Source organism: Mytilus galloprovincialis, chromosome 1 (genome assembly GCF_965363235.1).
Source record: "Mytilus galloprovincialis chromosome 1, xbMytGall1.hap1.1, whole genome shotgun sequence".
Taxonomy (NCBI): Eukaryota; Metazoa; Mollusca; class Bivalvia; order Mytilida; family Mytilidae; genus Mytilus; species Mytilus galloprovincialis.
The window spans coordinates 96,151,646-96,168,124 of record NC_134838.1 but is presented as its reverse complement, the minus strand read 5'-3'; the positions used below and the strand labels follow the sequence as shown (position 1 = coordinate 96,168,124).

General features: G+C 32.4%; 1 protein-coding gene across 1 annotated transcript; it reads left to right on the top strand.

Moving 5' to 3' along the window:
- The first annotated feature begins 118 nt into the window (after positions 1-118).
- LOC143045951 (uncharacterized) lies at positions 119-16,479 on the top strand. The gene is made up of 8 exons (XM_076218810.1): positions 119-1,403; positions 2,841-2,904; positions 3,705-3,812; positions 11,032-11,132; positions 12,437-12,584; positions 13,441-13,626; positions 14,054-14,089; positions 16,180-16,479. Exons 1-8 carry the CDS (start codon positions 1,317-1,319, stop codon positions 16,473-16,475), a joined length of 1,026 nt encoding a protein of 341 aa, XP_076074925.1. The 5' UTR covers positions 119-1,316; the 3' UTR covers positions 16,476-16,479.

Sequence of the window (16,479 nt, the reverse complement as noted above, 5' to 3'; positions counted from 1 at the left end):
ACCAACATGTCACAAAATTTTATAATTACAAATCACAGTACGGTCTTCAACTATGAGCAAAAACCAAACTGCATAGTCAGCTATAAAATGTCCCGAAAAGACAAATGTAATTAAACCAATTAAATAACTAAAGGCCTGATTTATTAACAAAATAATGAACGAAAAACCAATGTTATATACAGCAAAAAACGACAAGCACTGAATTATAGGCTACTAACTAAGGACAGTGGTATAACAGGACAGTTCATGTTCATTATATAAAAGAACACAAGGAGATTTTTGGTGAAAAGGAGTCCGATAAAAAAATTTAAAAAAAAACTTATTTCATTTAAAAGATGGTCTTCATTTTCTACCATATGTCATACTCTAAATAATAAATAATAATAAAAATTCAGGTTTATGGAAATCGTGAACGGGTTTTGTATAGCCTACACGAGTAAACATCTCAACGATTAACATGAGAGTTAACAATTGACGTAAAACATATCATTACCTCACCAATGAAATTGTCGTCGTTTGGAGAGACACATTACCATATGGTAATATCAACGAGTTTACCATGTCGAGAACATTTTAAGGCTTCTTTCGGGGATCCTGTATTTTTGTTTGTAAGCGTGATTTGATTTTTTGAAATTTATTTACAAGATTTGAATATCGTTTACAAACTGTCGTCTTATTTTAAAGAGTTATAAAAATTTGTTCTGTATATCTTTTTTTGATCAACCAAACCACATTGGGACCAACTGCATCTTCTTCAGGCTGAGGAAAACATTATGACATTTAAACATTTACATAGGTGGATACAGAAGGAAATGAACATTGATTTGATCAGGGCATTTCAAAAGATTTATAAAACATTCGATAAATTACGACCTTTTTAATAAATGTAATTCGGCATTCTATCAGACAATGGATATAGGAAGATGTGGTATGAGTGCCAATGAGACAACTCTCAATCCATGTAACAATTAATAAAAGTAAACCATTATAGAGAAGATACGGCCTTCAACACGGAGCCTTGGCTCACACCGGACAGCAAGCTATAATTGCCCTTTAAAAATTACTAGTGTAAAACCATTCAAACGGGAAAACCAACGGTCTAATAAGGTCATTTATTTTTCCCAATCAGATTTCACAAAAGATGCAACATAATATGCAATCAATTGTATTATCAATTTGGATACTAGGGAAATTGAATTAAAAGTATAATCACAGATTATTATCTATTTGAAGATAAACTAATTTTATCTTTCATATTTATTGACAGTCATATGAAAACAATGTAAAATGTATCATACACAAATTACGTTGTTTAGATGGATTATTTATACTTAATTCTGTTTTCTACCCTCCTGGACACAATATTAGCCAGTTTTAAATGTCTTCAATCATGTCCAGACACGGTGAGTAATTTAGTGGAACACTTTTTGTTTCTTATATTTAGAAATACATCTTCAGAAATGTGTTCCATTATATATTTCTATTTGTAATCTCCAAAGAGAAAGACATAGTAGGAAAACTGTTGCTCAGTTATGTTTTACCTAAAGATACTATTTGAATGTTTAAGTTATTGTTATAAATATTCAAATTTTATTTAAAAAAATTCTTAATGTTAACATGGCAATAATTGTAAGTATGAATCTGACGTTGTTCGTCATCTTAATCACGTGTTATGTATATTTGTGTTTGTTTTTATTGTACTTCAGTGTGTCTGTTGTTCTTTTGTTCTTTTGTTTATAGTAGTATAGTTGTGTTATAGTTGATGTGTTTCTCTCGGTTTTAATTTGTAATTCGAATTTATTTTTCTCAATCGATTTATGACCTTAAACACCGACATTTAATTTTCTTTGTTTATTTTTTATCTTTACTATTTAGTAATTTTTTAGTAATATAATTTGGCGTGGCTCGGTATTTATACATCCCGACATTGTGTGATTGCGGTCGTTTTCGTATTCTTTTCTTTCATTTTGTTTGTGTACTTTGTCTAAAGAGTGTCTTTTTTTTTCTTAAATTCAAATAGTTATCTTAAATTATTAAACTTATAACACATTGTTGACTGCTGTACCCAATTTTTTACAATTTTATTCATTAACTGTTTGTTTTGCTCACTCATATTTGTCAATATAATGGAATTCTATGTGACTGTCATACTAGTGAGAGGTTTAGTTATCTATAAAACTAGGTTCAATCCACCATTTATTCATAAGGAAAGCCAGGAATATGACAGCTGTTTTTTATTCGTTTGATGTGTTCGAGCTTTTGGTTTTGCCATTTGATAAAGGACTTTCCGTTCCGAATTTTCCAGTTCAGTGTTTTTTGTTATTTTACTTTTTTTTGACAAGTTTATCAATAGTATAAGAAAATATATAATGTACAATTAGAATAATTTTGTTAAATCTATGGTTTAGCTCCATTTTGTAAATCATATCATAGCTAATACTATTTTCAGCTGAATACTTTGCTTTTTAGACTCGAAAATAATTATAAAAGACGTTATGTCGGGTACGGAATTCATATTATATGGTGGACATAATACACTGTCGACATCGTGAACGTTAAGAATTTCACTTTCTAAAGGTGTCATCCGTCGAGTAGCCAACGATTGGGCTATTTGTGGGTTTAAATGACACAAATTGAAAAGAAAAGAAATTCTACTTGATCCACAGAATATAGTCGTTTCTTTTAGAATTTACCATTCCACCAAACTGTGTCATATTGTACTATTTATTTTTCCTTCAAAAAATCTATCGAAACAGACCCATCTAATTTCAACTGAATATTCTTGATTGATCAGACTGAAATAAATCTTATAAAATAAGATTTACTGGACTCTCTTTCAGAATTTATGTAGTCTAGCAAAGATTAATACTACATGTATAATGACAGACGTTCCTTGTATACGTGGTAAGTTTTACATTTTACTTTTTTTTTTTTAATTCAAACTGAAGAATGAGATGCATGCCAGTGGCAGATCCAGAACTTTTTATAAAAGAGGGGGCCTCTGACTGACAAAAAAGGGGGCGCCAGTCATAAATCAGTGATTATCTATATAATCAACAAAATCTGTCCTACACATGGGGGGGGGGGGGGGGGGCTCCCAATTGGACACCCTGGATCCGCCTATGCATGTACACACTTAAATATGAATTCATTAGTTTCACTGTATCATTATAATTATCATTATTTAAGGTATAAAATCTAACGGTTAGTGTGATGCCATTATGACAGGGGCAGCATGTGATTAACTTCACAATTGAAATTGCAACGTCAGTTGTATTTGGATCAGCGGTGGAGATCAAAAGGGGTAAAAGTGTTGGTGTTGCCCATGTGGAAACTAAATAGAATCCTTTCAGTATTCTTGGTACTGTTCTAACTACAAAAATTCAAAATATTCCTCATGGATCGAAATATTTCTATCAATCAAACGATATATGATGATTTTGAACATGTGTGGGCATCATAACTGTCTGCTCTCGGTGTAGATATTGATACATTTAATGTTACCCTTGTTTAAACGAACAGAACTGATGCAATTATAGAATAATTTCTTAAACAGTATGGGTGAACGAAAGGTTTTCTTCAAAGATATTAATTTAAGAATTACATTTCAATTTTTTACTGATAACCGTGAATAAGGAAAACAATAACAATAGACTTTGTCTGCCACAGTTCAATTTTAATCAGGACATAACATTCTATTTCAGATTACTACAGCAGGGACATAAATCAACCTAATAAACCAAGAAATTTGATTATAAGCACAGAAAATAGACATAAAATCATCTCGTGGGAGCCATCTAAAAACAATTATGGTATTTCAAAATCATTTGAGGATATTATTCTTTCCATGACATTTATACATATAAAACATACGTGACACTGTTTTTATTTAACATGTTTACACAGTTTGCAGCACAAAATTAATAACATGCAAAAAAAGAAACATAAACAAAAATACCATAACCACAAGAGAATTTATTTTCAACAAACACTTTCATTTATTGATTTCAGCGTTTGAATTTGTTATAACTTCAATGGTAATTTTCCATTTAAAGTATGTGGATATGCTAGCGAAAAAAATGAAAGCAAGCAAATTTCAATTTTTGCTCATCTTTTCAAAAGTAAATTTAAAGTTTTGCAATTTATAGAAAGTAACTTTATCTTTATTTGGCAAAACCATTCCGATTTTTTTTGTCTCCTATGCTTAATTTGGTATTTTTATTTTTATTCGAGCCTCACAGAGTCTTTGGTAGACTAAATGCGCGTCTTGCGTTTACAAATGTTTTATACTGATATATATAATAAGTTTATTAATGTTTTAGCATGTTGAAAAACTAACCTTATAAACCAAAAAAATGATTATAAGCACTGAAAATAAACATAAAATCAACCCATTTGAACCATCTAAAACAATTATGGTATTTCAAAATCAATTTAGGATATCATTTTTTTCCATGACATTTAGAAATAAGCATACATGACATTGTTTTTATATAACATGTTTATCCATTTTGCAATACAAACATAACTAACAGGCAAAACATACAAATCAAAAACAATTAAACACAATAACCACAAGATAACTTATATTTAATACACATTTTTATTTATTGATTTCAGGGTTTGAATTTGTAATGTCCAAGACCGTCCAAGAACACTCATAAGCGGAGTTCTTTATTTAGATATAGACATATGTGGTATTTTTGCCAATAAGACAACTCTCCATCCAAGTAACAATTTATAAAAGTAAACCATAATAGGTAAGGTACGGCCTTCAACATGGAGCCTTGACCCAAAATTACTAGTGAAAACCCATTCAAACGGGAAAACCAACAGTCTAATCTATATAAAAACGAGAAACGAGAAACACGTTTGTTCACTTTTAAATGTATTGATGATGTTCTGTCAATCAATAAACCACATTTTAATTATTGCTTATATCTCATTTGTAACAGTGAATTGATTGATATCCCTGATCACATATAATGATATTGTGATTCCGAGTATATCTTAATACCGATAGATACCTTGGATGGTCGTTCCTGCAGTTAGGAACGGCCGATTGCTCTTCAGTAGAATGCGTCGTCTGTGTTAGCCATTGTTAGTTTACCGGAAGAGGATGATTTCTGGGTAGTTCTGAAGACCTAAAACTAACCCTCCGAATACTACACCCCCCAGTTTTATTAATAAGGCCCCTCTACTGAGGTGGGCCTTGTGAATTTCGCCCAAAATTTACAAAATACGGAAATCATACCAAATTTAGAGAAAATATGCATCAATTTTAAAAAGTATACAGCCTATCCCCCAAACAGACCCTTTATATTCATGGGTCTACTGATACACTAAACGTTAGTACAATGGGTTCCCAACAAAATGGGAACCCAGCCGGGTATGAAGGTGTTTCTCCATAGGTCGGGATATTCTTGTCCCACGAACTGTTTTTACCTGCCTAATACGCGCGTCTGGCGTATACAATTATAATCCTGGTACTTTTGATAACTATTGTTCCCAATACTACCTCTGTGGTGAGTGGGATAACTCTTTTTGGGGTCACCAATAGCATGACTCCGCCCTTTTTCTGGAATTGTTCCCTGTAACCCCCGTCCCAATTCCATGTGGGTTCAGGTCTAGCTTTAGCATCCTCGGGATATGGACTATATTCAAGAAAGGCAGAGTCCATCTGGATGGGCCCTTCCGAGGTTTAGTGGCCACCTCCATTTGGGCTAAAGTCCAACCTGGATAAGAGGCCCCTTGTTACTCGTGGGAGATTGTGGCCAAGTCTGACTCGGTCACAAAGCCCTTGCTCTCCCTAATGTCCATTATTTGCTCCCCAGTTTTTATGCCTCTGCCTGGAAGCTGGAGTAACTCTTGAAAGCTACAAGTGTTTAGGTTTACAACAGACATTTATAACTGTAAATCAGTGAACAACAATTTATAACAAAGTTTATTTATTTAAAGAATAAACAACAACATACAACACACTTAAAATACCACAAGTTATTTATTCAATAACACAAATACTTCTGCTTCGGGTAACCCGTCCTTCTGGTCTGCGGTTAACAAAAGTAAGCAATACAATAACACAACGACTGGTAACCCGTCCTTCTGGTCTGCGGTTAACAGAAGTAAAAAAAAACCAAAAAACACAACGACTGCTAACCCATCCTTCTAGTCTTCGCTTAACAGAAGTAAACAAAACAATAACAAGACGATTGGTAACCCGTCCTTCTGGTCTGCGGTTACCGGTGACTAGTACCCAGTTGCAGGCCTGGGGCCATTACATTGCAATGTAATGCATTACATTACAATTACTTTGTGATTCTTCCATTACAATTACAATAACATTTTTTCTCACATGTAATGCATTACATTACAATTACTTTGCCTGTGTAATGCATTTCTTACACATTACTTTTTCAATATAAAAACTAAAATCATTTCAAAAAACAGATTTTTATAAGAATTTGATAAATATTACAGGGGTATATGTAGATATATATACAGTGTTAGTGACATAGACTTCAAATACTGGTTAATCAATATGTCCATTTAACTTTATTATCATAAGAGGTTCAAAAGTGATGTCATTAAGAAAAAAGCGATCAGCTCTGTACACCTTTCTGGCAATACTAAAAAGCCTTTCTACAGCAGCTGATGTGTGTGAAATGGCTAAATACTTGATAGCTGTATTAGCCAAAGACGAAAGGCACACTGAATTTGACTTCCATCCTTCCAGTGCATTGATTGAAATTTCTTCACATGGCTCAGACAAGTAGATGTCACCATCATGTACTGCACCATACCTGTGTCTATACTCTTTGATGGAGTAGTAGGAGGCATGAAACTGGAAAAGTCACTTTTAAGATTCTTAGGTGGTGGTAAAAAATAAATAAATTATCATATAATTTTGTTTCTTACATTGATCACTTAATCATTAAGACACCATTAAGGGATTTCAAAGGAATATAATAAATGTGTCATTAAAGGATTATCTTTGGAAATGCTTAAGGGCTCTGTGAGGACAAACATAAGTTGAGAAGATTTGATTGCAATAAAAACATTTATTTATTAATTAGGTGAAATAACAACACAGACAGAACCTAAACAACAGTTTGGTTTAAAAATGTTGTTTGACATATTCAATCTTTCACTGAAATACATGTAAGGTGTGTATAGAATTATGAAAATTTCATCTTCATATTTTTTCCATTCATCTATATAGTTTTGTTTGATAAAATTTTATAAGATTTTTCATTGAACACCAAACCACCAAACACCAAAATATTCCTAATATCTTTTAAACAAATATCAGAAACCAAAATCAAGACTTGATAATTTTTACCATTTTATATTTATTACCTTAATGTGTGTTTTAAAGATTGATGTAATTTATTTAATACAGTAATTAACTGTGACAAAAATTTTATTCCATACTTTCTTTTGTTTTTGTTAATATTTAATTTTTATTATACAATATTCTTCAATTTTATGTACTTTACCAATTTGTAATGAAAAGTAATGTACTGTGATGGAGGCATTACATCAATTTTTAACTAAAGTAATCATTACATTACATGTAATTGTAATGCTGAAAATGTGCATTACAAATTACTTTGCATTACATCCAAAAAATGTAATATTACAATGCATTACAATTACAAATTACCATTACCCCAGGCCTGTCCAGTTGTCCCTTCGGGGTCAGCAAGTTAACCTGATGTCTACTTGAACAATCCTTTCTCCTAAAGTACCGTGAAGTATTCCTCAAAAATACCCCACGAGTGCTTGAAATGATTTATTCCCTCTCTTGAATAAACCAACTCACCTTTTCCCCTCATGCGTTACTATTTTTTGCCGTCCACAACCGGCACGGCAAAAACATTAACTAGAGGCTCTAAAGAGCCTGTGTCGCTCACCTTGGTCTATGTGAACATTAAACAAAGGACGCAAATAGATTCATGACAAAATTGTGTTTTGGTGATGGTGATGTGTTTGCACATCTTACTTTACTGAACATTCTTGCTGCTTACAATTATCTCTATCTATAATGAACTTGGCCCAGTAGTTTCAGAGGAAAAAGTTAGAAAAAATGTACAAATTTTATTAAAATTGTTAAAAATTTACTATAAAGGACAATAACTTCTTAGGGGGTCAATTGACCATTTTGTTCATGTTGACCTATTTTTAGGTCTTACTTTGCTGTACATTATTGCTGTTTACAGTTTATCTCTATCTGTAATAATATTCAAGATAATAACAAAAAACTGCAAAATTTCCTTAAAATTACCTATTCAGGGGGCAGCAACCTAACAACGGGTTGTCCGATCCATCTGAAAATTTTAGTGCAAATAGACCTTGACCTGATAAGCAATTTCATACCTGTCAGATTTGATCTAAATGCTTTGGTTTTTGAGTTATAAGCCAAAAACTGCATTTTACCCCTATGTTCTATTTTTAGCCATGGTGGCCATCTTGTTTGGATGGCCAATTCGCTGGACACATTTTTTAAACTAGATACCCAAAAGAAGATTTCGGCCAAGTTTGGATTAATTTGGCCCAGTAGTTTCAGAGGAGAAGATTTTTGTAAAAGATTACTAAGATTTACAAAAATGGTTAACAATTTACTATAAAGGGCAATAACTCCTAAAGGGGTCAACTGACCATTTCGGTCATGTTGACTCATTTGTAAATCTTACTTTGCTGAACATTATTGCTGTTTACAGTTTATCTCTATCTATAATAATAACCAAAAACAGCAAAATTTTCTTAAAATTACCAATTCAGGGGCAGCAACCCAACAATGGGTTGTCTGATTCATCTGAAAATTTCAGGGCAGATAGATCTTGACCTGATAAACAATATTACCCCATGTCAGATTTGCTCTAAATGCTTTGGTTTTTGAGTTGTAAGCCAAAAACTGCATTTTACCCCTATGTTCTATTTTTAGCCATGGCGGCCATCTTGGTTGGTTGGCCGGGTCACCGGACACATTTTTTAAACTAAATACCCCAATGATGATTGTATCCAAGGTTTGGTTAAATTTGGCCCAGTAGTTTCAGAGGAGAAGATTTTTGTAAAAGTTAACGCAGGACGACGACGGACGACGACGGACGCTGGACGCCAAGTGATGAGAAAAGCTCACTTGGCCTTTCGGCCAGGTGAGCTAAAAAAATACATAAAAGCTCGAAGCGCCAATGTTATGATTCCGAGTATATCTAAATACAGATAGATACCTTGGATGGTCTTTCCTGCAGTCAGGAACGGCCGATTGCTCTTTAGTAGTATGTATCGTCTGTGTTAACCATTGTTAGTTTACCGGAAGAGAATGATTTCTGGATGATCTGTCTTATGACCTAAAACTAAGCCTCCGAATACTACAATGAGTTAATTTCCAGGGTATTACTAACTCAGTAGTATTAAGCCCTTCTATTTTGACATGATATTGTCAAAACTACAAATTAAATGTTTATTTAAAAAAAGCAAGTTTTTTTTACCCCGTAATAGATTATCCCAGCTGTATTTAGCAAACAATTTTAAAAATGTTGAGTGTTCAATCTTCTTCGTAATTTATTTGACCTTTTAAACATTTTTGATTGGAACGTAGACGAAACGCAAGTGTGGCTTACACAATATTGATCCTGGTATTTATGATGAAATTATATTTCTTTCTTTTCTATTTAAGTTGAGGATACTGCCAAAATCAGAAATAGAAGTTCTTTTATCATATCTCATTTAATACCTTACGTTTATGCAATTGTATGCTGTTCTGATTTCATTAACAAGGGTGTGCTCCTTACACAAAAAATGCCCCCAACAGATTGATAAAAAGTGCGATTGAAATCAACACATACAATGAAGTGTTACCATCACGAATTGGTAGACCGATACGACGTGTCTCAACTCGCAAGCGTCATGTTTTTGAGGTTTTTGATCTTAGGATACCAGTATAGTGGTTTGATCTGTAATTCCATCGATTGTCTCCTAATCCTGATTGTCACCTTTTTAGTATTGATGGTGAATTATCATGGTGGAGGATGCATTTTTGAGTGGCTTATCATGTTTCAGTTTGACGTGGCTCGGTACTTGTACATCCCGTCATTGAGTTATTGTTGTATCCTGTATGATAATTCTCGTCTTTTAGTTTTGCTAATATGACCCCTTATATGATTGGTCTATATGTCATTTAGTACTTCTTTTTTTACATATTTATTTGTTTAACAGTGATTTAGATTATAACACAATGTTGACTTTTGGGGTTTCCTTGGATACATAGATGACGTGGCTCTGTACTTATACATAACATTTATACATAATGAATCCCGCAATTCAATTAAGAAAACAAAACGCAAGTTACTAAAAAGTAAAATCACAAAAATACTGAACTCCAAGGAAATTCAAAACTGAAAGTCCCTTATCAAAAGGCAAAATCAAAAGCTCCAAAACATCAAACGAATGGATAACAACTGTCATATTCCTTGAAAGCTAGCTAAAACTCTCAATTGCATGACAGTCGCTTCAAATTCCATTACATTGACAACGATGTATGAACAAAACAAACAGACATAATAGGTAAACACGTCAAAAGAAGTACAACACCAAAATTGTTTTATAATCTAAATCACTGTAAAAACAAACAAATATGTAACAAAGAAGTACACAATGAAATATAGACCAGTCATATCAGCAAACATTCAAGACAAGAATACACACATTTACCATAGTTCAATAACACTATGACGTATGTAAACTACGTCACTTATCAAATAGCAAATTCAAGCTGAAACACATCAAACGAATGGCAAACAACTTGGTACAGTGGTTAACATTGTGTTTTAATTTTAATCCCTATAAAACAATCCGCTATGTCAACAAAGAACAAATAAAAATGCATTTAGACAAAGCACACAAGTATCACCGGATATGTCCAAAGCATTGTTTCATCCAGATTGGGACAAATGTATGAATAAATCAAGTGCATGATGAAACAAACAAATTTAAAATTATAATGATTTATGGATTTTTGATTTGCAGGTGTAAATTACAGTGGGTTTGAAGTGACTGTTGTTACTGGAGATGGAAAACGACAAATTTACTACATGAAAATCTTAAGATCAGTTGCTCAAGAGATAGTGGTAAAACTAACATCTATTAGCAAGCATGGCATCATATCAGAAACTATCACCAGCTTTTTTTTATTTTCCTATTACCTTTTTTATGTGTTTTTTTTTCTCTCGATATAAATACTATATTGTAACACAGTCAACCATATTCGTCAAAGTTTCATATAATTACTAGCTGAAATGTTATATAAAAAATAAATTAAGGGCTGAACGTATATACATAGTAGTAGGGGTCTGTGGTTCTAGTTGCCACAAAACAAGAAAACACTTCCATTGGTGCACAGTCTTCATCAATAAGTTCTTTCTGAAAATAAAAGTGTCTTGTAAATCGAAACATTATATTATATTACAAAGAAAGGAACTTTATTTTGGAAGCTTTGTCGAAATTAAAGGAAAAAGGAAAAAAATTAACTCAAGTTTAATTTACTGGAATTTACTGAGTAAAACAAGAAAACTGAAAATTCATTAAATGTATTGTTGCAAAAACAAAACATTAAGTTAACAGAACAATTAATTCATTTATTTTCGTTGGTACCAGTTTTCGACGGTTGAGGGAAAATTGTATTTTTCGTGGATACATTTTTCGTGTAAAAAAATGTGCATGCAAGCTTTAACAAAACTTTCATCTTGTATAAAATTAAAAACATTCAGGATTAACCTTTATTAACGAAGCCTATCAAAATAAGTACGCATCGAATAATAATCAATCAACCTAATTTGTATTCTTCTCTTCTCTTGTTTAGAAGTGTTCAGACGGAAAACAAATTCGAAGTAGCACTTGTTACAAATGATCAAAATATTTCTTTTTTTTTCACCAATACTGAATATTAACTTATATACTTGAAATATATGTTCGATTCTGATGTTAGTATAGTGATCCATAAGTTTCCCTAAGCTTGTTTTTTAGCCGTTTTAGTGTTGTTTTGAGTTGTGTGAAATAAGTAAAATCACTAAAATACAGAACTCCGAGGAAAATTCAAAACGGAAAGTCCCTTATTCAAATGGTAAAAATCAAAAGCTCAAACCCATCTACGAATGGATAACAACCGTCATATTCCCGACTTGGTACAGGCATTCTTATATAGAAAATGGTTGATTGAACCTGGTTTTATAGCTAGCTAAACCGCTCACTTGTATGACTGTCGAATAAAATTTTATTAGTTTTCTACGTTTGATTTTTCTGTCTTTTCTATATATTTCGTTTGAGGAACCCCCAATGTGAAAGAAATTATCGAATTTGTATACGGGGCATCGTATTCAATAATGTATCTTGGAATAGTATTTAAACATATGATAAAATATTTATTTACTTCCAGCCCCCATTATTCAGAATCAACTGTTCCTTCAACTATTTAATTACGAACATCGATGTCGTGTGTGTACAGAGTTTACCAAAGGCGTTTTTCTTAAGGAGCAACTCGGACGCTGACCCAAAAGTTTGTATCTCCAACAGAAGATATGACGGTAAGGAAAACAAGATATGTTATAAATAATAATCGGGTAAGGCGTACATTATTTAGTGTTCACTATCATAACAAAGATTTTGTTTGGAAGAAATACAAACAAAAAACCATGTAAAATGATAATTAACATTATTGTTAACGGTTGCTTTGACCATATAAATGTATTTTATAAATTCTTAGTCAACATGAAAGATTGAATCATAGTAAAATTTTCTGTAAACAAACATCTTAAACGTGCTGCAACATGTATAAAGAGCCCGCCAAACATGTTTAACCCGCCGTATTCTGTATGTGCCTGTCCAAAGCCAGGCGCCTGTAATTCAGTGTTTGTCGTTTGTTGCTGTGCTACATTTTTGTTTTTCCCACATATGTATTTGCATAGCATTTTTATCGATAAAGTTAATTATGAATGTTTATAGGTCTATGGAAAAGTTACGAGTTGACTTGTACGAAATAAATATCAGATGTCCACAACAACAAATCATCATCGGCATTACCATTATTTCTGAACACATGTAACCTTGATAAAATAAGGTGTGACAATGCTTATCAAATGTTAAATTTACAGCCAATTTCACTGTCAGAGTGTGTATGCCAAGGTAATATCTTTGGTTAGCTTGTTTGCTAGATGAACCGTGAAGTCATTGTTAGGTTAGGTAAACTATCCTCCTTTAAGAGTAGACTAGTCCCACAGCTTAACAATCTATATGTCTATAGGACTTGGCTACTTCGAAATGAGGGTAGTATACAATGACTTTGGGTTCAGCTAGCAAGCAAGATAACCAAAGATATTACCTTTAGCTAGACACTTATTGAAATCGTCTGTAATGTATTACACTTAGTCATATCTATTGTAGTTACATCACTGTTACCAGACAGTGCCCGATCAATAACTGCACAGAACGAAGGTTTGAAATCTGACGGGACAGTTCTTTCTAGATTGGATGAAAACACAAACAATAAAGATGTTATTATTGGTGCAGTAGTTGGATCTATTGGTTTAGCTATAATCATTATCATTGTTGCCACTTTGTATAAATTCCGTAAGTATAAAATCACAGTTTGATGGAACAATAAAACCCCTAATTTGATAGCACATGTCATGCAGAGTTAAGTCGAGTAAGTTGATGATAATCTTGGCAACTGTATGAGTGAATGTAATACTTAGTCAGACAATAAAACAACGCATAAAAGCAACTTGGTCAAAGACTGTAAAAAATCCAATAAATCAAAGATTGTAAGATACTCTTCCTTATTCGGCGGATTGGTTGATTAAATAAAAAATACATAATAAAGCACCCCTACACTTAAGCACCTGCGAAATATCGGTAATCTACCATATGAATACAGGCCCTACTCACAACACTTGAAGTAAAACGAATACACCAACAACTAAGACGAAAGAGAGAAATATGTACATTTTTTTTTTAAAGTTTTCTATGATTTGATATGTATGTTTGATTATTTTAGGGAGCTACAATTCATGTAATACGGATGATAGCAAAGGTAAGTTTAGTCACGTATCAACTATAGTAGTATACGTATATTCTCTTTTTTTAAATTGGAATTCATTGTAAACATTTTTAAGTAGTACCTTTTCGAATACAAATATGTTTGTTTATGTAACCTTTGAATACCAATTTATTGTGAATTTGTGACTGGACATACATTGGAGTGATTAGCATGGAGTGATTAGAGACGAAATATCACTGCTTGTTTGCCTTTTGACGTGCAGAGAGACATTCAGATCATTATAAAAAGTGAAATGACAAAAAAACCGAACTTCTAGGAATGATAAATCCCATCAAAATCATTAAACTATTTGCAGAAATTTCTTATAAAAAATATCCGTTCTAGGCCAACTTTAGGCTGCTATTTTTATTACGATAGGAGCTTACCCCTATGTTAATATCCGGCTGAAAATGTTTGTATGATAAAAATATAATTTTCAAATCAGCAAATAATTCTTACGTGCAAAATATAATTGTATCTTCATTTTACGTTCTGTTACTTTTTCTACATACTATACTAGTAACATTAAATTGTGTAAACGGTTACAATATTTGTAAATAAACTCATCATAGATACCGATACCAGGATTAAATTTTATATTTACGCCAGATGCTTATATGCATTGTCTATATGCCTTTTTGTGATTCTTCTTTATATATGACGTGGCTTTGTATTAATACATCCCGTCTTTGTGTTATTGTTCTAGTATAATTTCTGTATTCTTGTCTTTCATTTTTGCTAATATGCTTTGTCTATGTTTCCTCGAAGCTCAGGTTTTTGTGATTTAAACTTTATTTCACAGCTGTAAGACAACTTGAAAGCATTCATCCTGCTTTGTTTCATGAATAAGAATAGCCAAGGTAGATAAAGGTATTAGGGAGGTATAAATGGTATTTCAAAAAAAAAATCACTGATTATTATAACAAAACATTCTTTGAAACTAACATTGTCAAGTTGCTTTATTTCCTGATTTCGAATTTTTGCCATGACATTGTCAATTGATTTTCGACCTATGATTTTGAATATTCCTTTGATATCTATAGCCTCTCTTTTAGCATTTGCAGAATTCAAGTCAACTCATATTGTTCATATAATGTACTACCCAGAAAATTGTATCTCTTACCGCACAAACAATTAAAATACCACAATACTAGAGTTAAGATAAGTAGTATTACAATGTTGTATTGAAAGCAAGATTTTGTCTCATTGGTGGATCCAGGAGGGGGTCCAGGGGTTGGAACTCCCCTTTTTTGGCCGATCAAGGCATTTGAATCGGGACATATAGTTGGAACCCCCCCCTTTTTATCATGTGTTTGGAACTCCACCTTTTTAAAATTGCTGGATCCGCCCGTGGGTCTCTAAAGGTTTTTATTTTTTCATGGTACCATGTTGAACTTTTAGATCATAAGGAGTATGGTTTAACTCTTATAAATTGTTTGGAGTCATTTTGTATATGTTTTGCTTGAGCTGTTTTTGTAAAAAAAAAAGTCAAACTCCTGTATCTAAAGTAGGCATTTGATAATATATACGTCTCTTTATATTTTACTTTATAATCACTACAGTAAAATTTATATCTGGTCAATGATTGTCAAAAGCATTTATCGAAAATTCCAATAACTCAAGAACAGTAATTCAAAACATCAAACACGACGATCCAAAATAAAACAAGAGGATTATTTTCATAACTTTTTACACTTTTGCCAATCTTTAAGGGTGAATTCAAAATTTGATATCAATACTCCCACTTATACATGAAGGCAACAGTGGTATACCGGTGTTCAAAAGTCATAAATCGATCGAGAGAAAACACATATGGGTTACAAACTACAACCAAGAGAAACACATCAACTATAAGAGGAAAACAACGAAACAACAACAAAAAACAAACGACAATAGACACGAACTATAACATAATAACTGCAATTTCCGGACTTGATACAGGATATTTTATATCAACAGATATGTCTTTACAGAGCACATCATCGAAAGAAGAAAATGTGCTTTTTTGAGAGACTGTTTATATATTTTCACATATATTCTAACGATTTCTATTTCAAAGCTAAACATATTCTTTCATTTTACAGAAATATACCTGCAGACTTTACCAGAAAGTAAACAAGAAGAAGAACAATGTACGGATTTATACATTCAAGGCTGTCCAGTACATGGTAAAAGGGGGACTGACTTAACCTTACAGTGTGTCAACTGTCGAAAAAATACAGAGGACATTCGGCATCAACAAATAGTAAATGAAGTGTTTAATGAACAATGCATAGTTGACTTTAATAAGCATAATCATAGTATGTACAGAAATGAAGAGGATAAAGAGTCAATAATTTCCGAATCTGACAAAAGATTATTTGATATTAATTTCAAGTAATCAA

Bases quoted from the DNA above. Each gene is read 5' to 3' on its own strand.
- LOC143045951 (XM_076218810.1), top strand. From the start codon at position 1,317: ATGGATTATTTATACTTAATTCTGTTTTCTACCCTCCTGGACACAATA. The intron at 13,627-14,053 runs GTAAGTATAAAA...TGATTATTTTAG, and splicing joins TGCCACTTTGTATAAATTCC to GGAGCTACAATTCATGTAAT. The intron at 14,090-16,179 runs GTAAGTTTAGTC...TTCATTTTACAG, and splicing joins TAATACGGATGATAGCAAAG to AAATATACCTGCAGACTTTA.